The sequence below is a fragment of the Dendrobates tinctorius genome, unplaced genomic scaffold, assembly GCF_039654945.1.
Source record: "Dendrobates tinctorius isolate UK_male_01 unplaced genomic scaffold, ASM3965494v1 ptg000103l, whole genome shotgun sequence".
Lineage (NCBI taxonomy): Eukaryota > Metazoa > Chordata > Amphibia > Anura > Dendrobatidae > Dendrobates > Dendrobates tinctorius.
In genome coordinates this window covers 45,932,718-45,954,904 of record NW_027361771.1, presented here as the reverse complement: position 1 = coordinate 45,954,904, position 22,187 = coordinate 45,932,718, and the positions used below count along the sequence as shown (strand labels likewise).

General features: G+C 42.8%; 1 protein-coding gene across 4 annotated transcripts in view; it reads left to right on the top strand.

Moving 5' to 3' along the window:
• The window catches only part of LOC141100126 (uncharacterized), a 40,497-nt gene extending 18,711 nt beyond the window's left edge, over positions 1 to 21,786 (top strand). For all 4 annotated transcript variants that reach the window (XM_073588380.1, XM_073588382.1, XM_073588381.1 and 1 more), the window contains 6 exons: positions 1,474 to 1,597; positions 1,722 to 1,813; positions 1,910 to 2,015; positions 2,360 to 2,457; positions 3,179 to 3,311; positions 19,591 to 21,786. In XM_073588380.1, coding sequence (XP_073444481.1) covers positions 1,474 to 1,597; positions 1,722 to 1,813; positions 1,910 to 2,015; positions 2,360 to 2,457; positions 3,179 to 3,311; positions 19,591 to 21,137 — 2,100 coding nt within the window. In that variant the 3' untranslated portion in view covers positions 21,138 to 21,786. The remainder of the gene's footprint in view (positions 1 to 1,473; positions 1,598 to 1,721; positions 1,814 to 1,909; positions 2,016 to 2,359; positions 2,458 to 3,178; positions 3,312 to 19,590) is intronic.
• Positions 21,787 to 22,187: the final 401 nt, after the last annotated feature.

Sequence of the window (22,187 nt, the reverse complement as noted above, 5' to 3'; positions counted from 1 at the left end):
AGACAGCATTATATTTCCCTTTAGATATGCCCCCTCTTTTCATTTAAAATACATTCATTTTTTCCTTTTTAACAAGTTATTAAGGTCTATATTCAACTACCCTGGTCTCTTAAAATGTTTCCAATTCTTCCTTCCTTTTGGGATAGTTACTGATTGTGCAGTGAGAATTTCATTTAGCGAAATCTCCCATCCTTCTTAGACATTTCTGTCCTTTAGAACAGCCAGCCATAGGACCTTTCCTAGCCTTTTTGTGAGTCCATTAAAATCTGCCTTTCTGAAGTTCAACCTTAAAGTTTGAATCCTCTCTCTAGCTCATTGATCTCTATACATCAGTTAGCTGCTCACCTCTTTTCCCCTTACTCACAGCTCCTGACAAGCTGTTGTTATAAATATTGCAAAATCAACAGCTACCGGCATATGCAGCTTACAGAGCAGTTCTTCTAATCATGGCTCCTGCGCTGCATGCAGATGTGTGTTTGTTCAAGTGCCCTGTGATCACAATGTGTTAATACAGGGATAACTGTGTAGACTCCAGAACAAACCATTGATAGCTGAATGTGTTACAGCTGAACTTGGGCTGAGCTTTATAATTCTACTAATGCTACTGCTCTGCTTCTCACCAAAGCTGTCACTCAAAGAGGAGAGCCAGCCCTGCTAGAAACCAGAAAGAGATGAGACTGCATAGCTCAGAGATGCTCAAGAGACTACTTGAGAATAACCCTTTTAACTCAAGATAGGGATGAATTCAGTTGTTCATGTTTCATAATGCCATTACCAGCCACGGGCCTCCTGACATGAACGGATTAGCCTCATAAATGTCTGTTTTTGGTCAGGAGACGCATGGCCGGTCCAGGAATTGATGTCTGTACACGGACCGTAGAGCATGGATGTCTGAATTCAGCCTAATTCTGAAATCGCCCATGTTGGATCTTGCAAATCTATGTAGAGGTTGTTGAGCAGAGATGGTGATTTAGGATTACTTGTTATATTATCTGCTTCAACTAAAAAAAACCTACCTGATAATCTTTGGTCACAGACAGCGTTGCTTTCAGGTGGTGAGTCTGGATGACTGTGTCTGTTGCTTTATCATTTCAACACCAAACCCATGTGCTGAATGTTTATCACAAACAGAAGGTCCTGAAAGTATCAATAGGTAAATGGTGCCAGCAGTTTGTCCCTCTCAGTACCACCCTATGCTGTCACTACGCAAAACACACCCTGAAAAGGGCAGCCCTTCAGGCTATTTTGCATGAAATCCTAAGATTAACTCTAGTATGACATCCCAAACACATTTTAGCTGGCAGAGTGATTAGAAGTTGAATATAGCAGCTGCTTATCTGAAGGCTTTAGACATCACCAACAAGATCATTGAGCTGCTGACTTCAGAGGTGATCGCTACCAGCAGTACTGGGACATTATACGGTAACACAAGGGTTAATGTGTCTGGATGATGACTGTATCATTGTGTGTCAGGTTCCTATAAGGTCTCAGGATATAACCGTCTATTTCTCCATGGAGGAGTGGGAGTATATAGAAGGACACAAGGATCTGTACAAGGACACAGTCATGGAGAATCATCTACTTCACACAACTTCGGGTAAGAACATTGTGTAAATAATAGAGGTGCAAACAGTTTTCAAGGGTAATAGAGATCATAGATGCATCCATCATATAAGATGTATGGAATGGATTTATCCACAGTGTAAACTTGTTTCTTACAGATAAGTCCAGTAAGGGAAATCCAGTAGACGACTCTCCTAGTTCTCAGTATTCCCAGGATTGTACAGATGAAGATCTCATACAGAATCATCAGGTACATGGAGCAGAAATCTCAATTGATTCTTAATATATTCTCAATAGTAGTCATGTTCCTTTTTATTCTCTATTGTTTTAAAAATGCATAATACAGCCCGAAAGTTCCCTTACTATAAAAATAGAAGATTTCGATGATGAAGATGACACAAGTTTTACGGACATGGAACATTCTTCTGATAACATCACTGATGACATCACTGGTAAGTGATAAAAAATATACAGAATAGAATGTAATATTTCCAAAGATTCATATTTTAAGAACCATAATAAGCACTTATTGGCCTGGCCATAGATTGACAGCGACCTTTAACTAGTTAAACAGTGATTGGTGGTAGCCAGCACAAAATTTGGCAAGATTCTACTTCTCTAGAAGATATCAACTGTGAGGAGGAGATGAACAAGTAGGTGGCATTCTTGAGTTTAGATGTGTCCTTTATAGTAAGGGTTAATCAGCCGTTCAGGACAGGTCACAAGAGTCCCTTGTTCTTCCCAAATCTAGGAGAATCTGCGGTCACATGTACACAGGTGAATTTTATTTTAACAGATGGATCCAGTAAGAGAGATCTACTGGAAACATGCTCCAGTCCGCTGTGTCCCAAAGAAGATCTAGATGAAGATCTTAATGCTTCGGAGGATCATCAGGTACTTACTTCTGGGGTCTTACTTGAAATAATCTGTAGAGCATCTGTGTAGGCTTTTTGGTCAGTCCTAGTTCAATAAATCTGACGTGATAATTTTAATCAATGGGTGAGAAAGGGAGACATTGCTTAGAGATGGAGCAAATTATTAGAGATGGAGCAAATTATGTCTATTTATTGCTTGTAACTATTTGTTATGCAGACTAGTTACAGTTCTAGTTGAGAAAGAGGGACGGTACCCTCGAAATGCGTCGGGATTTGGCCCCTCTATATGTCCGTCTACACGGATAGGTGATGTTACTGTTTAACCACGCCCCCCGCTCGCTACACCACTGTACGGCGGCGCCATCGGCCGGAGCTCACCGTCACAATGTGCTATTCCAAGCGTGCAGAGGATTTCACAAGCACGGGAGGACGCTCCCTACTTGAACTTGCACCTGGACTCATTCCAAGGACTGCACCATAACAGGACGGCTCTACAACCAGCACTTTCAGTTACACATAGTAAGTGTCATAGAACTCGCGTGCCTGTGTATAGATCATTCTACTTTAGGACAGCTAGACACTCCATACACATTTCAGTATCCCCATGTTAGTAGCGCGGTGTGATTTATATATAGCTTTTAGCAGAACAATTTATATTAGCGCCAGTCTACTATTTATTTATATCAGTTGTTATAAAGTGTTTAGCTATTCTGTTATATAATCTGTAATTTATCTTTTAGTCTTTGAATCAGGATGGTGATTTGCTTGATATTAAAGTTGAAGTTGTCGATGAAGAAGAAGAAGAGATGTGTTGTACAGCTGATCCTCAGTGTAAAGAGGAGCAAGAAGAAATTCCTGTATTTATTGGCATAGGTGAGATATCAAGTGTTTTTAAGTTAGGAGAAAAGTATTCCCTTTCCCATATCACACTGTCAATTCAAAATAGTAAAGAGCAACTGGCATACGAGAGATCAAATCTATAGTGAGTCATAATACTAGGCACTGCCACTACTAAAAGTATGGTGCCTTAAATAGCAGGTCCAAGTATTGGACCTAGTGATCTGATATTTATTGTCCATGCATGTGATGGACCCTGCTAAAGAACTGTTAAAATAATAGTGTAATGCCAGCATCCCTGCATGATTATTTTCCTTTCCCCCTGGCAGGGACACCTACATGCTCACAGTCACGACTGCTCTGCTGTTCCTCCTAACGCAGCTCCAAGTACCCAGAGTCTGTGCACGCTGCGCAGGTCACCTGGCAACACCCTTAGGGTAGGCGCGTGCTCCCTGGAGCAGCATTCCGGGAGTGTCCTAGCCTATTGCTGAGAGGCATTATATGTATTTGACACCCTCCCCTATAGGGAGATGCCTCAGCAACTTTAGTGTCTAAAGTTTAGACAACTTTAGTTTGTCTTCAAACCTTCTAGTCCCTTGTTAGGTCTCCTTCCTGGCCAAAACATCTGTCCTGCCTGGACCAATACATGTGATCCTGAACCCTTTCTGCCTAAACACGTATCTGTGATCCTGAACTCGCAGTACCAGTCCAGTCTGAACCAGCACCTGTATCCTTTCTGTCAGTGATCCTGCCCTTGTCCTACCTGACTCTCTGAGTCCCTACCTACTTTACTGACCCTTGTAGTCAGCTACTGCAGTACCAGGGACTGCCCTAGAGTGGTACCTGCAGCTCAAGCCTAACCTCACCATCAGAGGCTCTAGTGAAGACCAGGTAGCTACTTAGTTATGCCCTTCTAGGGTAAGCCGAGCCCATGGCGCATTAAGTCCACACAAACCAGCGTGACAAATAGTAATGTAGTAAAAGACGCAATGTAGTATGAAAAGTCCATAAATACAGTCTGGAACATGAAATACACTTCTCGCTCTGATCTGGTGTGATTTTTATCTCCTTGCGGCGGTACTTTCATATAACATTCATTTAGTGATGTGACCTCCAGCTTCTTTCTTCCAACTACAGTCCATTGAAAGCACAGAGTACGGAGATTTCTTTTCTGTGCTTTTAGCCTGCTAGTCAAGTACATTCCTGCATGCAGCGTGGTCTGAACAATGATGTCATGTGGAAAGTGGCCTGTGATCCAAGGCAAGTTTTACAAGGATTTGAAACAGCAGAGGCGATAGAGGCGGTTCACAGAGAACAATAGTAGTCTTATAAATTAGTGACTTAGGCCAGAGAGGATGGATTTGGGTGTTCCAGATTGCTAGATTACATTAGAATAAATAAATATGGTATATATACATATAGGCTGTGTGATGTCAGTTCCTGTAACATTATTTTCTGTAATATCATAGACTGCAGAAAAGTCTTAGTATAGCACATACTGAATGAACTGTGAGGAGTGTTAAGAAGGAGAAATTGTATCCGTCTTGGGACTGTATAGGATTCTCATGATGGTGCTCTTTGGGATATTTAGAGTGGGCAGGCACTGAGGGTGGGAGTGTGTGAGCTGTAGGTTGGATAATCAAGCCAGAGCGCACTACTTTTTGGGACTTCTACCCCAGAGATACAAAGGGAGTGTTGAGACTATTTATTATTATTATTATTATTTATTTATATAGCACCATTAATTCCATGGTTCTGTACATGAGAAGGGGGTTACATACAAAGTTATAGATATCGTTAACAGTAAACAAATTTACAATGACAGACTAGTGCAGAGGGGAGAGGACCCTGTCCTTGCGGACTTACATTCTACGGGATAGTGGGGAAGAAACAGAAGGTCGGGGGTGCAGCAGCTCTGGTGATGAGGCGGCAGCTGAGGCGGTGGTGAGGTGACAGAATGGTTATTGCAGGCTGTAAGCTTTCCTGAAGAGATGGGTTTTCATTTTCCGTTTGAAGGATCCGAAGGTGGTGGATAATCGGACGTGTTGAGGCATGGAATTCAAGAGGATTCGGGATATTCGGGAGAAATCTTGGAGGCGGTTGTGTGAGGAACGAATAAGTGTGGAGGAGAGTAAGAGGTCATAGGAGGATCGAAGATTACGTGAGGGAAGATATTGGGAGATTAGTTCAGAGATATAGGGAGGGGACAGGTTGTGGATGGCTTTGTAGGTCAGTGTTAGTAGTTTGAACTGGATTTGTTGGGGAATTGAGAGCCAGTGGAGGGATTTGCAGAGGGGAGAGACAAAGGAGGAGAGAGGTGGATTAGTCGGGCAGCAGAGTTAAGGACAGACTGAAGTGGTGCAAGAGAGTTAGCAGGGAGGTCACAGAGTAGAGTGTTGCAGTAGTCAAGGCGGGAGTTCAATTTTGTCTACATTGAGTTTTAAGAAGCGAGAGGTGAAAAAGGAGGATATGGCTGATAGACACTCCAGGATTCTGGACAGCAGAGAGGTGACATCTGGGCCAGAGAGGTAGATCTGAGTGTCGTCCGCATACAGGTGGTACTGGAAGCCATGGGACTTTCAGTTGTCCTAGGCCAAGGGTATAGATGGAAAAAAGTAGGAGCCCCAGGACAGAGCCTTGGGGGACTCCAACAGAGAGAGGGCGGGATGAGGAGGTAGTGTGGGAGTGGGAAACGCTGAATGTGCGGTCAGAAAGGTATTAGGCAATCCAGGACAGGGCAAGGTCTTTGATGCCAAGGGAAGAAAGAATCTGTAGCAGTAGGCAGTGGTCGACTGTGTCAAAGGCAGAGGACAGGTCGAGGAGGAGAAGGATGGAGAACTGTCTGTTAGCTTTGGCTTTAGTAATTAGTCATTAGTAATTTTGGTCAGGGCAGTTTCAGTGGAGTGGTGGGGGCGGAAGCCAGATTGGAGGATGTCAAGGAGGGAGTTAGATTAGAGGTGGAAGGAAAGTTGAGCATGGACATGCTGCTCAAGGAGTTTGGAAGCAAACGGGGGCAGTGATATGGGGCGATAACTGGGCATAGCAGATGGGTCAAGGTTTGTTTTTTTGAGGATGGGTGTGATGGTGGCATGTTTGAAGGCTGAGGGGAAGGTACCAGAAGATAGCGATAGGTTGAAGAGATGGGTTAGGGCTGGGATGAGCGTTTTAGTGAGGTTGGGGAGCAGGTGGGAGGTGATGGGGTCAAGTGCACAGGTGAGGTGTGATTTAGAAAGGAGATGAGTAAGATCTCCTTCAGTAATATTGGAGAGGGAGGTTATTAGGGAAGGGGAGAGGTCTGGTATATGGAGTGGTTGGGGTGGTAGAGCAGTAAAGGTTTGCCTTGTTTGGTCGATCTTGTTTTTGAAGTAGGTGGCAAAGTCCTCGGCAGAGATGAGGGGAGTTGAAGGTGGCAGTGGTCGGCCGAGGAAAGAGTTAATTGTGCTGAACAGTTTTTTGGGTTGCGGGATAATGAAGATACAAGGTTTGTGAAATAGGTCTGTTTAGCGGAGGTGAGGGCTGATTTGAAGGCAAGTGTAGCTTGTTTGAGAGCAGTGAAGTCGTCTGGCAGGCATGTTTTCTTCCAACGCCGCTCCGCGACCCTGGATGCTTGTTGAAGTTTTTTTGGTGAGGTTATTGTGCCATGGTTGCCTATTGATTCGTTGCACTTTGCCATACATGAGAGGGGCGACTGAGTCTATGGCTGATGTGAGGGTGGCGTTGTAGAAAGCGGTGGCGGTGTCTGTATTCTGGAGTGAAAATACAGAGGACAGAGGTAGAAGAGAGTCTGGGAGTCTGTCAGTGTCTAGGTGTGAGGTTTCTGCGAGGATGTGCTATTGGCTGGTCATGGGGGGCAGATGAGAAGGACAAGGATGAGAAGGTGAGTAGATGTGATCAGATACTCAAACTCAATGTAGACAAATCTGAACTCATCATCTTTCCTCCATCTCACAGATCTTCCTTACCCGACCTAGCTATAACAATTAATGACCTCACACTTTCCCCAGTACCAGAAGTCCGCTGCCTCGGAGTAACCTTTGACTCTGCCCTGTCCTTCAAACCGCACATCCAAGCTCTTTCTACCTCCTGTCGCCTCCAGCTCAAAAATATTTCCAGAATCCGTCCTTTCCTCAACCCTCAATCTACTAAAATGCTTGTGCATGCCCTCATCATCTCCCGCCTCAACTACTGCAATATCCTTTTCTGTGGTCTCCCTGCTAACACCCTCGCACCTCTCCAGTCCATCCTTACCTCTGCCGCCGACTAATTCATCTCTCTCCTCACTACTCCTCCGCTTCTCCCCTCTGCAAATCTCTTCACTGGCTCCCATTCCCTCAGCGTATCCAGTTCAAATTACTAATACTGACCTACAAGGCCATCTATAACCTGTCTCCCCCATATGTCTCTGAACTAATCTCCCGATATCTTCCCTCACGTAATCTCCGGTCCTCCCAAGACCTCCTTCTTTCCTCCACACTTATTCGCTCCTCACCCAACCGCCTCCAAGACTTCTCCCGAATAGCCCCTATTCTCTGGAATTCTTTGCCCCAACAAGTCCGACTATCAACCACATTTGGATCCTTCAGATGGAACCTGAAAACCCACCTCTTCAAGAAAGCCTGCAATGACCCCGCTACCTCCTTCTCTCTCACCACTACCGGTGATATCACCTCAACCAACACCGGAACTGCTGCAACCCACCAACCTACTGTCTCCTTCCCCACCATCCTGTAGCATGTAAGCCCGAAAGGGCAGGGTCCACTCTCCCCTCTGTATCAGTCTGCCATTGTTAGTTTGTTTACTGTAAGTGATCTCTGTAATTTGTATGTAACCCCTTCTCATGTACAGCACCATGGAATCAATGGTGCTATATAAATTAATAATAATAATAGGGGGAAGGGAGAGGTTGTGAGATTAGGTAAGGAACAGAGGTGGGTGAAGATGAGGTCTAATATATGTCCATCCGTGTGGGTGGCTGTGGAGGACCACTGAGTAAGTCCAAAGGATGAGGTAAGTGACAGAAGTTTGGAGGCTGCTGGCTGGCGGGTGTCAATGGGGATGTTGAAGTCCCCCATGATGATGGGGATGTCAGCAGAGAGAAAGTGGAGGAGCCAGGTGGAGAATTGGTCGATGAAGGCAGTGGCTGAGTCCGGTGGTCGGTATATGACAGCCATTTGGAGATTAGAGGGAGCATAGATACGGACAGAGTGAACCTCGAAAGAAGGGAGGATAAGGGAGGGTGGGGGGTGGATAGGGTTGAACGAGCAGTTTTTAGAAAGAAGGAAACCCACTCCTCCACCATGTCTGTTGCCAGAGCGAGGAGTGTGGGTAAAGTGGAGGCCGCCGTAACTCAGTGCGGCAGGGGAGGCTGTGTCAGGGGGTGTCAGCCAGGTCTCAGTGAGGGCCAGGAAGGAAAGGTTGCCAGAGGTAAAGAGGTCGTGGATCACATGGAGCTGTGTTGCAGACGGAGCGGGCATTTCAAAGTGCTCCAGAGAGAGGGAGCGGGAGGGTGGGGGTCAGTGGCACAGGTTTTAAGTGTGAGGGATTGTGGTAGTTTCTCTTAGGGTGACAAAGATAGGGGTGAGGATTAGTGGGATGTATGAGGTGGGGGGAGGCCAGGATCGGGGGATATGTCACCAGCAGTGAGAAGAAGCAGAGAAAGGGAAAGCAGGTGGGTGAGGGAGAGTGAACGACTTGTATTATATTTTAGAAGGAGAGGTCTGAGGTTAAGGAGTATGTCTGCAGATGAAGCGAGGTAGGGGGTAAGAGAGAGGGGGAGATAGTTATTTGGTTCGTGGGTGCAGGGGTTTGGGGATAGCGAAGGAGAGTGAAGATTAATGGAGCAAAAACGGTGAGGGCAAATTTTATCATGGTTAAAGGGCAGGGTAAGAAAAGAGAGGCAATTAAAATTAGAAAGCAGTGGTTATTCTTACCTTCTGACCGATTTCTGGTATATTTCTGATGTAACACTTTAAAGATGTTACACTTCAAAAGACGTCGCATCTGACCAAGGTCATATCTGACCTTCTCTGTTCAACTTATACCATTCAACTGTCCATGAAATGAAGCCAGCTGAGAGAGAGAGCGTGGAGAAGAAAGGGGGCTGGAGGACAGTTCATAGCAGGGAGCAATTAACAGATAACAGTTAATAGGACATTTGACTAGCATCAAAGCTGAAGAAAGAGGCAGAATAAGATGGAAGGATAAGGCTAGGTGTGAGGAGCATGGGCATATCAATATGCATACAATAAGTTTGAAGTATGATACATAGAATTAAAGTCGTGAAAAAACAGAGTACAGACGTACCAGTTAAAAAACAGAGGATGAGCAATGCATGGGGTTTAGGGATGCACTGGGTATTCTGGATTAAGAGGGTTCAGACGTACCTGTGGATGAAAGTAGATGGATCAGGACATGGCAGCATGAAGGAGAATATACCATGATTTATCATTCTGGTCTATTTCTGATGTAACACTTTAAAGATGTCACACTTCAAATGATGTTGCATCTGACCAAGGTCATAGCTGACCTGCTCTGTTCAACTTATACCATTCAAATGCAATAAACAATAAGTGACTATAAACAATAAGTGACCACAAGGATGACTGAAGAGTAGATATAGGAAAATAAAGATAATGGGGGATTTTGTGGAATCATTATAGGTAGTGCCATGTATTTTTTGCTTTTTTTTCTTGTTTTATTTTGTGCCTAGAAAATCCTTTAACCCCTTAACAACCGCCGATACGCCTTTTAACGGTGGCAGTTAAGGGTACTTATTCCTTGTATAGTATGAGTTATTTTTAATGGTTTCAACACTCCCAATTAATTATTTTACTAATTATTGATATGGCTTAATATATACATTCTCACTTCCATGGAGGTTCCTAGAAGGTCATTGAAACTTGTTCAACCAGATGGTCAAATTGTCCAAACAGAGCAAATAACTGGTTTCTGCTACAATCTTGACACTTCTCTTCTAAACAAAGGAGTCTTTTGCATTTCAAAGATGAGTACTTTAATCAGTACTTTCCCAGAGATTTTATCTTGTTAACTATATGTTAGATTAATACTGTTTAAAGCCCCCTTCGCACATAGCGAGATCGCTGATGCGTCACCGATTTTGTGACGCAACAGCGATCTCGCTACATGTGACACGCAGCAGCGACCGGCCCCCCTGCTGGATATCTGTTATGAGCTTATTTTCTGCTCCACCAGCTGGGAGTTCTCCTTCTGCTCTCCCTCTGGTAGTGACAGGAGGTAGTGAGGTTAGTTTAATTGGTAATGGTCTGCCACCTGACGAGGAGGATAGTGATTGGATTTCTGGAGTATCAGACTGGATATAAGACAGCCAGCGCCCTATCCTGTTGCTGGTGATTCAGTCTGTTTCTCAGGTCTTGGACTTCAGCTCTGCTCCAGTCATCTCAAGTTAAGTTTGTTTTTTGCTAATGTTCACACTTGCTCTTGTTGGTCAACTCAGTTTTTGTGTGGTCAGCCAGCCCGGCTGGGCTGTGCTGAATTTCCACTCTTATTTATCTGTATTTGCCAATTTGCCTTTTTGTCCTTTATTGGATTGGCCTCTTTTTGCTCTGTCTCAGAATATTCCAGAGTGCTGATATAGTGGGAGAAGTCTAGTGATTTCAGGGTTAATTTTGTTATAAGAAGCGTTGGACATTATTTTTGGTAGGGTTTTTTGGCAGATTGGAGACAGTATCTTTCCTTTCCTGTCCTTTCAAGTTAGTTTGGCCCCATCGTTTGCTCAGCCTATTTTTCTGTCTTTGTTTGTGTTTTCATCTTGCGTCACCGTCAATACATGTGGGGGGCTGTCTTTCCTTTGGGGTCTGCTCTGGGGAGTTAGTTTTCCTCTTTTCTTAGTTTAGGTTTATTTAGCTCTCCGTTTGTGACAAGGCGTCCAGGACCACCGTTGGCACGCTCCACGACTGCTTCTAGTTGTGTGTTAAGATCAGGGCTCTGCAGTCTGCTTAGTTACCAACCTCTCTGGTTTTCTGAGACTTAGCGTGTGTTGCTTTTTTCCTCCTCGGTGACCCATTCATAACAGATATCGTTGATCGTGCAGGAATGTCCTGGGCCATTTTTTCGTCGTCAGCGTCCTGCTGGCCAGCACGCATCGCTGTGTTTGCCGCCGAGGATCGCTGGATGGTTGCTGCGTCGCTGAAGAGATCTGCCTGTTTGGCAGCTTACTAGCGATCATTTAGCGACGCACCCAGGTCGTATCATTGTCGGGATCGCTGGTGCGTCGCTAAGTGAAACGGGACCCTAAGGGTGTATGCACACGCTGCGGATTCTGCTGTGGTTCCACAGTGGATTTGGCCGCTGCGGGTCCGCAGCAGTTTTTGCTGCGGTGTACAGTACCATTATTCCCTATGGGAATAAAAAACCGCAGTGCAGACGGTGCGGATTTTTCTGCGCGGTTTTCCTGCGGTTTTCATTGTGGAGATGAAAAACCGCAGAGCAATCCACAGATAAAACCGCAGGTCTTTCGACCTGCAGATTTACCTGCGGATTTTACAAAATCCGCACGGCCAAATCCGCACCCCATTCCGCAGCATGTGCACGTAGCCTAAGTCTCCAGTACACATACATACCTTGTTGACATCAAAGAAGTTTATACACATAAGAGTACACAGACATGGAGGGGGAGGACACACGCAGAGGGGAGATGTGACAGACAGACGATACTGAGATGAGAGAGAGATGGACAGAGATTGAATTCTACCTGAATAATGTAATATATGTTTAATTCAAGTAAATCAATTTAGTAAATTTAATTCTTGTGTGAGCAATTTCTTATTCATTACAATCCAGTTGAATCCATTACAAAACAAATTGGTGTCAGAAGTTGGATTGCTTTGAATAAAAATGTTTGCAAAATTGAATAAGTTTGTTAAGAGTAGGCAAGCAGTTGAGAGTAGTGTCAGATCTTTGCCAGAATGGGTGTTACCAGGAAAGTGGACCCCAATGACACAGTATATGGAGGGACAGCGCTTATCACATCCCCAGGATGTTGCTGCCAAATTTGATCTCAAGGTATGACGCAAAAGAGCAGAAAGCTGCAGCAGCCGTTGGATGGGTTTGCATTCAGACATTTCAAAGTTTGTAGGAGGAGATTAATAACTTGTGTTTAGAGCTGCATACAGCTATAGAGCAAAGGATTAGCTGGCAATCAGCCTTGAGAGACCAAATGAAACAGCATGATGATATGCAAAGGAATTTTGAAGCTTATGTAATGAAAAATGTTATTAAGAATAGGCGCAGGAGGAGACAGCGGCCAGTGTCAGATATTTGTACTGCACAGATTAGCACCATGATTGCACATGAGAAATGGTCAGATTTGCTAGAATGGGATGACTGTAACAGTGAGACAAATGGGGAAGAAAAGCAAGCCAGACCGATTGTGACTACTAAAACTAGGAGAGAAGTCACACAGCGTAGTGGGGATAGGATGGATGCAGGAAACACAGCTACAGGAGCAGAAGCTTCAATGACCGAGGAAACTAGGGGTTATACAGTCTGAGAATTAACAGAACTGGGTACCAGGTACAGGCAGCAACCAGGTGAAAGTTTGTTAACATGGATTCTCAGATTATGGGATCATGGGGCCGATACGATAATCTTGACAAGCCGCGAGGCAGCAGGCATTGGGAGTATTTGTATTGATCCTCTGGTACGCCTAAACATGCAAGGGACAATATTGAAAAAAAGTTCAAAACTGTCATGTTAGTCAAAAGTGGCCAAGAACCAGTTAGAAAAACCGTAATAGTTCCCCCACCAAATAGTAAGGACTAACCATCAATCGTGGAGTACTCACAATCACATGCAAATAGAAGAAGCAAATTGAGTAACCATAAACCACAGCAAAAAAGTATGAAAAAAGTAAGAACAATCTTTATTTAATCACATTAAAAGAGAATATCAAACATTCATAAATACATTTGAGGTGAAAATAAGAAAAAGACAGTCCTGATGACAGAGAAGGTAATCACCCCTACCTATAATCAGAGTGACAATGGGCCATAAGACCACATACATAAATGAAGTCATTACGCATAAAAAATGCTTAGATATTAAACTCAACAATCAGTAACTGGACCCAAAAAGTGTAACATACGGTAACAAATACCATAGATGACAGCAGCATGTACTTCCATAAAAGGGTTAATCTGTTAATACCAAAATCATGCCCAGTACCCGGCTGCCATAGTCACTCACCCATAATATTGCTGTGAAGGAGGGGAGACAGCCCACTCAACCCTCCTTCACAGCACTATTATGGGTGAGTGAGATGGACACAGATTGAATTCTACGTGAATAATGTTATGTATGTTTATTTCACGTGTATATTTATTGTTTATACTGTTTATTATTTAATCTTATCATTTATTAAGTAAATCAATTTAGTAAATTCAATTCTCGTGTGAACATTTTTCTTATTCATTACAATCCAGTTGAATCCGTTACAAAACATTCCTCTTCGCCGCTTTTTAGCGGCTCTGAGAAATAAGGTTATAGCTCCCCCCCAGCGTCGGAAAATCTCTTGGGTCTCGGCTACCAGGGGTAGCTGAGACACTGGAGAACATGTTTCAAGTCGTTTTTTTACCGTCCCCAGTGTTGCGATCGCCATTATTCACGGAATAACAGCAACTGCAAAAAAAAGTCTGATTTCCCATTTTTGTCTCTTTCCTCTTATATGATCTGATGTTCTCTCTCCTCTGATATGGGGTCCCCCAAGCCCCTCCGGCACCTCCTGCATTCCTCAGTCCTGTCCCCCGGTCGTCGATGTCTTCCGGGAAGAAAATGATGGACGCATGCACAGTGCACCTGCCGAGGTCTGCCGGCCAGCACACGTCAACAATAGGAGATATTTCCTATTGGTTCATTTTGATCACTGTGATAAATGATAGTGATCAAAATAAAAAAAATAGTAAATAAAACCCCCCTTTATCACCTCCTTAGTTAGATAAAAATAATAAAATATGTATTTTTTCCATTAGGGTTCTGGTTGGGACTAGGGTTAGGGTTAAGGTTGGGACTAGGGTTAGGGTTGTGGTGTTGGGGTTAGGGTTATGGTTAGGGTTGGGATTAGGGTTAGAGATGGGGTTATGGCTGTGTTAGAGTTGGCGTTAACCCCTTTCTGACATTTGACGTACTATCCTGTCCAAGGGACCCCGACCCGTATGACCGGGGACGGGATAGTACGTCATCGCGATCAGCGGCGTTCACGGGGGAGCGCCGCTGATCGCGGACGGGTGTCAGCTGATTATCACAGCCTACACCCGGCACTATGGGCCAGGGGCGGTCACAGACCGCCTCCGGCACATTAACCCCTGGCACACTGCGATCAAACATGATCGCAGTATACCGGGGGCATAGGGAAGAATCACACAGGGAGGGGCTTCCCTAAGACCCTCGGAGCAGCGCAATGTGCTCGCGCTGCTCCGAGGATCTCATCCCTGCAGGCCCCAGGATCTAATATGGCCGTGGGGGGGGCTTCGGGGTCCTGAAGGGAGGCTGCATTTTCAGTGCCTGCTGAGAGCAGGCGCTGAGAAAGCCTCCTCAGTGCCTGTCAGATCGCTGATCTGACACAGTGCACTGCAAAGTGTCAGATCAACGATCTGACACTACACAGTGATGTCCCACATTGGGATAATGTAACAAAGTAAAAAAAAAAAAAGTGTAAAAATAATTTTTAAAAAATTCCTAAATAAATAAAAAATAAATATTCCCTAATAAATTCTTTTTTTTGGTAAATAAATAAAAAAAACAATAAAAGTACACATATTTAGTATCGCCACGTCTGTAACGACCCGCCCTATAAAACTGTCCCACTAGTTAACCCCTTTAGTGAACCCCTTAAAAAAAAAAAACGAAACAAAGCATAAAACAATGCTTTATCATCATACCGCTGAACAAAAAGTGCCTTTACGTGATCAAAAAGACGAGTATAAATAAACATGGTACCGCTGAAAATCTCATCTTGTCCCACAAAACACGAGCCGCCATATAGCATCATCAGCGAAAAAATAAAAAAGCTATAGCTCGCAGAATAAAGCGATGCAAAAATAATTATTTTTTTATATAAAATTGTTTTTAATGTATAAAAGCGCCAAAACATGAAAAAAATATAAATGAGGTATCGCTGTAATCGTATTGACTCGAAGAATAAAACCGCTTTATCAATTTTACCACACGCAGAACGGTGTAAACGTCCCCCCCAAAAAGTAATTCATGAAATGCTTGTTTTTCTTCATTCTGCATCCCAAAAATCAGAATAAAAAGCGATAAAAAGTCACGCGCCCGAAAATGGTACCAATAAAAACGTCAACTCATCCTGCAAAAAATAAGACCTCACATGACTGTGGGTCAAAATATGGATAAATTATAGCTCTCAAGATGTGGTGATGCAAAAACAATTTCTACAATAAAAAGCGTCTTTTAGCGAGCGACAGCTGCCAAACATGAAAATCCGCTATAAATAGTAAATCATACCCCCCTTTATTACCCCCTTAGTTAGGGAAAAGTAATAAAATAAGTATTTATTTCCATTTTCCCATTAGGGTTAGGGCTAGGGTTAGGGCTGAGATTAGGGTCAGGGGTGTGTTGGGGTTAGGGTTGGAGTTAGAATTGGGGGGTTTCCACTGTTTGGGCACATCAGGTGCTCTCCAAACGCAACATGGCGTCTGATCTCAATTCCAGCCAATTGTGCGTTGAAAAAGTCCAAACGGTGCTCCTTCCCTTCCAAGTCCTGCCATGCGCCCAAACAGTGGTTTACCCCCACATATGGGGTATCAGCCTACTCAGGACAAATTGCACAACAACTTTTGGGGTCCAATTTTTCCTGTTACCTTTGGAAATATACAAAATTGGGGGCAAAAATATGATTTGTGTGGAAAAAAATTATTTTTTTTTATGGCTCTACATTATAAACTTCTGTGAAGCACTTGGGGGTTCAAAGTGCTTGCCACACATCTAGATAAGTTCCTTGGGGGATCTATTTTCCAAAATGGGGTCACTTGTGCAGGGTTTCCACAGTTTAGGCACATCAGGGACTCTCCAAACGCGACATGACACCCGCAGACCATTCCATCAAAGTCTGCATTCTAAAACGTCACTACTTCCCTTCCGAGCCCCAACGTGTGCCCATACAGTAGTTTTCTCCCACATATGGGGTATCAGCGTATTCAGGACAAATTGTACAACAATTTATGGGGTCCAATTTCTCCTGTTATTCTTGGGAAAATAAAAAAATTGGGGACTAAAAGATCATGTTTGTGGAAAAAATATGATTTTTTTTTTATTTTCACGCTCGGGCGTTATAAACTTCTGTGAAGCACTTGGAGGTTCAAAGTGCTCACCACACATCTGGATAAGTTCCTTGGGGCGTCTAGTTTCCAAAATGGGGTCACTTGTGGGGGATTTCCACTGTTCAGGCACATCAGGGGCTCTCCAAACACGATATGGTGCCTGATGTTAGTTCCAGCCAATTTTGTGTCAAACGGCGCTCCCTCCTTTCCGAGCTCTGCCATGTGCCCAAACAGTGGTTTACCCCCACATATGGTGTATCAGGGTAATAAGGACAAATTGCACAATAACTTTTGGGGTCTTGTTACCTTTGGGAAAATAAAAATTGGGGGTGAAAAGATCATTTTTATAGAAAAAATATAATTTTTTAATTGTATGGCTGTACGTTATAAACTTCTGTGATGCCCTTGGGGGTTCAAAGTTCTCACCACATATCTAGATAAGTTCCTTGGGGGGTATAGTTTCCAAAATGGGGTCACTTGTGGGGGGGGGGTTTCACTGTTTAGGTACATCAGGGGCTCTCCAAACGCGACATGGCGTCCGATCTCAATTCCATCCAATTTTGTGTTGAAAAAGTCAGACAGCACTACTTCCCTTCCAAGCTCTGCCATGCGCGGAAACAGTGGTTCCCCCCACATATCAGGTATCAGCGTACTCAGGACAAATTGCACAATAACTTTTGCAGTCCAATTTCTCCTGTTATCCTTGGTAAAATAAAAAAAAAATGGGCCTGAAGTAATTTTTTTGTTAAAAAAAAGTTAAATGTCCATTTTAATTCCTGTGAAGCACCTGAAGGGTTAATAGACTTCTTGAATGTGGTTTTGAGTACCGTCAGGGGTGCAGTTTTTAGAATGGTATAACTTTTGGGTATTTTCTATCATATAGACCCCTCAAAGTGACTTCAAATGTGATGTGGTCTGTAAAAATAAAATGGTGTTGTAAAAAAGAGAAATCGCTGGTCAACTTTTAACCCTTATAACAAAAAATTGGGGTTCCAAAATTGTGCTGATGTAAAGTAATCATGTGGGAAATGTCACTTATTAAGTTTTTTGTGTGCCGTATCTCTTTGATTTAAGGGCACAAAAATTCAAAGTTTGAAAATTGCAAATTTTTTGCCAAGTTTTTTTCATAAACAAACGCAAGTCATATCGAAGAAATTTTACCACTAACGTGAAGTTCAATATATCACGAAATAACAGTCTCAGAATCAGTGGGATCCATTGAAGCGTTCCAGAGCTATAACCTCATAAAGTGACAGTGGTCAGAATTGTACAAATCGGCTTGGTCATTAAGTACAAAATTGGCTCTGTCACTAAGGGATTAAATGGGTTTTCTCAACTGCTTGTTCAGAAAAGTACCACTCCCCAGAATGCTTGGCATGGTGTGCTTTTGCTTCAATGACAGTTCAGACTTGAGGAATTGTCGTGTTGAAGGTCCTAACTGTGCATTCTCTGATGCTACAAGCAAAGGCTGCCTAGGTTACCGTCCACTATTGTTATATAATATATTTGCTATAATAAAGTGAAAAAGTCCTCTATTCTTGCGAACAAAGAGAATTTTTAATAACAAGTTTCAAATCTGCATAGTTTTTCAAGCACATTGCAATTTTTTTTATTATATAAAGTCTTTTACTTACCAGTCGCTGTCTTCTGCACTTTCCGGTGCCACTCCGATTCCGCTTCGCCATCTTGTGTCTGCAGCTTCTGACAAACCAGATGTAAGAGGTAACGGTCACAAGCTCTCACTATAAGTCTATAAGAGCCTCGTTCTGACCTCCGGATCACCCAGCAAACACTGGAGCAATCCAGCAGCTCACAACCAACAGAAGACAACCTGTGCGACAACGAGAAGAGCAGAAGACGACGGCTGTAAAGTTTAATACTGCTGTCAGGGAGCTTACATTAGTGACACCACTCCAGCAGTGAAATTAAAAAAGAAACCCACTGGAGTGGTGTTTTAACATCACTATCAGATGCCAATGAATGACAGAATAAAACATTTTTGTACACGGTGCACCCTTAGAAAACAATTGGATATGGTATATTTGACTACATTTGTTTAACAGAAAAAGAAATTCAGAATTAGGCAAAAATTAGATGATGTACTAGTGGGACAACATGTAAATTTTGCAAAGGAGACAAAAGTAATGGCACTGTAAACCAAAGTAGATTGTGATCTTAGTGTGGGCAAGAAGAACTTATGATTGTCTAAAAACTAGTGAAAATCAGATTATGTGAGATGGTTCATGTCCTCTATAGCCCTTTGTTTTCAGACCTAGAATTCGTCAGTAGGACTATGGACTCATTATTCTGTGAGGGGAAATTAGTATGGATGAGCTTAAACGGGAACTGTACTTTAACAAACTTGCATTAGTCAGTAGTACAGGCGAATATAAAAGAAAATGTATGATATCAGAAAAATTGGCTTTCTCCACTTATCAACCAGTTCTTCACCTGCCTATTGAACTCACCATCCACTTTGGGGGGAAAACACCCAACTCTGTGTTGATAGACTGCCAGCACAGTGATGTGTCATGTTATACAACCTAATATGCTCTATAGAGAGAAGAGGCAGGGGGAGTGAGGAGCAGAGTGAGAAACAGGCGGATGGTGTCATAGAATAAAGGTGCTGAGCCTGAAACCCCAGAGGTTGATTCACATCTACACTGATCGTTACAGCTGTGTAATGTCCTCTATACCGTATGCTAACTAAGGACTGAAGAGCAGGAATCTACCTCTGTGTGCTGTGCTGTGTATTGGGAGACCTAATTGCAGCTAGTCTTCTCCTACCTACTTAGTTAAATGCAAATTAAGAGTGACTAAACTGGTGAAAATGCAGGCTAGAAGTCAGAAAATGTCCAGAAATAGCTTTAGACCTAATATATACACACAGGACAGCTTGTTCTGAAAAGTTACTTGAAAGTACGGTTACCATTTCATACTGTAATGTAAAGAAATGGCTTCAGTTTTACTAAAGAAACATTTTTTCTTTTCCCCCACAGATGGTCACAGCAAGGATCAATTTTTATCCCCTGGTTGTGTTGAAGATACCGATATTACTCAAAACTCTACATTTTCATGCTTGGAATGTGGGAAATGGTTTGTACACAAAGTAGATCTTATTAAGCATCAAGACATTCACAGTGGAGAGAAACCATTTTTCTGTCTGGACTGTGGGAAAGGCTTTGCCAGAAAAGCAAATCTAGTTCAGCACCAGAGAACACACACTGGGGAGAAGCCATTTTTATGTTCTCTTTGTGGGAAATGCTTCAGCCAGAAGTCACGACTCCAAGGGCATCAAAAAACCCACACAGGTGAAAAACCATTTTCATGTTCAAAATGTAGCAAATGCTTCACCCAGAAGTCATGTCTTATTGAACATCAAAAAATTCATACCGGGGAGAGGCCATTTTCATGTTCAAAATGTGAAAAACGTTTTATCCATAAATCAGATCTTGTGAGACATCACAGAATTCATACAGGAGAAAGGCCATTTTCATGCACTGAGTGTGGGAAATGTTTTACCCAGAAGCAAGATCTTGCTAAACATGAAAAAATTCACACGGGGGAGAAGCCATTCTCGTGTTTGGTTTGTGGAAGATGTTTTACTCTGAAATCTGATCTTGTTAAACATCAGAGAATACACACGGGAGAGAAGCTGTTTTCTTGTTCAGACTGTGGAAAATGCTATACCCAGAAATCAGGTCTTGTTGACCATCAGAAAATGCACACAGGGGAGAAGCCATTTTTATGTATGGACTGCGGGAAACGATTTACAAAGAAATCAAGTCTTGTGGATCATCAGAGAACGCACACAGGGAAGCCATTTTCATGTTTGGAATGTGAGAAAACTTTTAATAGAAAATCATCTCTTGTTGAACATCAGATACTTCACACAGGGGAGAAGCCCTACAACTGTCTGGAATGTAGGAAAGGTTTTAATCAGAAGTGGGGTCTTGTTGAACATCAGAAAATTCATAGAGGAGAGAAGCCTTTTTCATGTTTTGAATGTGGGAAATGTTTTACCCAGAAGTCAGGTCTTGTTGACCATCAAAAAACTCACACAGGAGAGAAGCCATTTTCATGTTTGGAGTGTAATAAATGTTTCACCCGGAAATCAGTTCTTGTAGAGCATCTGAGAATTCACACAGGGGAGAAGCCGTTTTCATGTTTAGAATGTGGAAAATGTTTTTCAAAGAAATCAGTTTTTGTTGACCATCAAAAAATTCACACGGCAACAAAGCGGTTTTCATGTTTAGAATGTGGAAGAGGTTTTAACAAGAAATTAGATCTTGTTGAACATCAAAGGAATCACACAGGGGAGAAGCCGTTTGCATGTTTGGAATGTGGCAAATGTTTTTCAAAGAAATCCGTTCTTGTTGACCACAAGAAAATTCACACCAAAAAGAAGCAGTTTTCCTGTTTGGCATGTGGAAAGTGTTTTTCGATTAAATCTGTTTTTGCCGACCATCAGAGAATACACACAGAGGAGAAACCAGTCCTTTGTCAAAATCCAGAAAACAATATAAGCAATGATCAACCTATTTAGGACATCAGACTCTTTAGCACAATCAGACCTCTTAACGTTCCTGAACGTTAGTTTGTCATTGAATTTTGTTTCCTTGATCTTCTGCTATAAAATGGAACTTTCGTGAGTTCAGTGGTGGCTAGAATCAAAGAACATATAAGGAATCAAAAAGAGCCTTACTGTGTTTCGACGTGGTGACACTTTTCCTTCTGATCAAATAACCAGGAGATTGCCATCATTTTGCTGTGTGTCCTGGAGATTTTTTTTTTCTGTAATTTGAGATAGTTTTGTTAGAACATAGGTAACAATTGCTGTTCTATGTGCACTCCACTAATCGAGCAGTACAAGACTTGGCACTGCCTACAATGTATTGATAATAATCCATAGGGAAAATGTTAACACTAATATGTCAAAACCAATTTGCTGATGACTATCCAATAAGGAAAACGTATTACAGTTTTTGTTAGATGAAAGTCAGTTATGAAATTCCTACAAATTTTAAGATCAAATACAATTTGACAGATCAGACAGCTTGCCAGCAGCCGGATCTTGATGGCTTCCGTGCCCAAATGCATTCAGCGTGGCAGGACATTTCTCAGACCACAATTTTTCTCAACTTATTAAGTTACCTTAATCATTTAAGCATGAAAATAAACCAGTTTGCAATTGACTTGCATTTTTCTATCTGCTGTCATTCTCTTGCTTTTATTTTTTTATAGTGTATACCGTAACTTGTTTCCATGAAGCTCGGTCACAAGAGTGCACCGCAGTTACAGTCCAGGAGAGGAGTTAACTCCTAACATCACAGTCACCTCTCTCCATCAATTTCTATAAAGCCACTGTTTAGCCCCCTCCCTCTCAGCTCTTGACAGGGCTGTTATCAGATTGACAATGACCCATTCTTTAACCCCTTTCTGCCATGACGTACTATCCCGTCCATGTGCCCTGGGACTTAATTCCCAGGTACAGGATAGTACGTCATAGCGATCAGCGGCGCTCACGTGGTGAGCACCGCTGATCACGGCCAGGTGTCAGCTGATTATCACAGCTGACACCCGGCACTATGTGTCA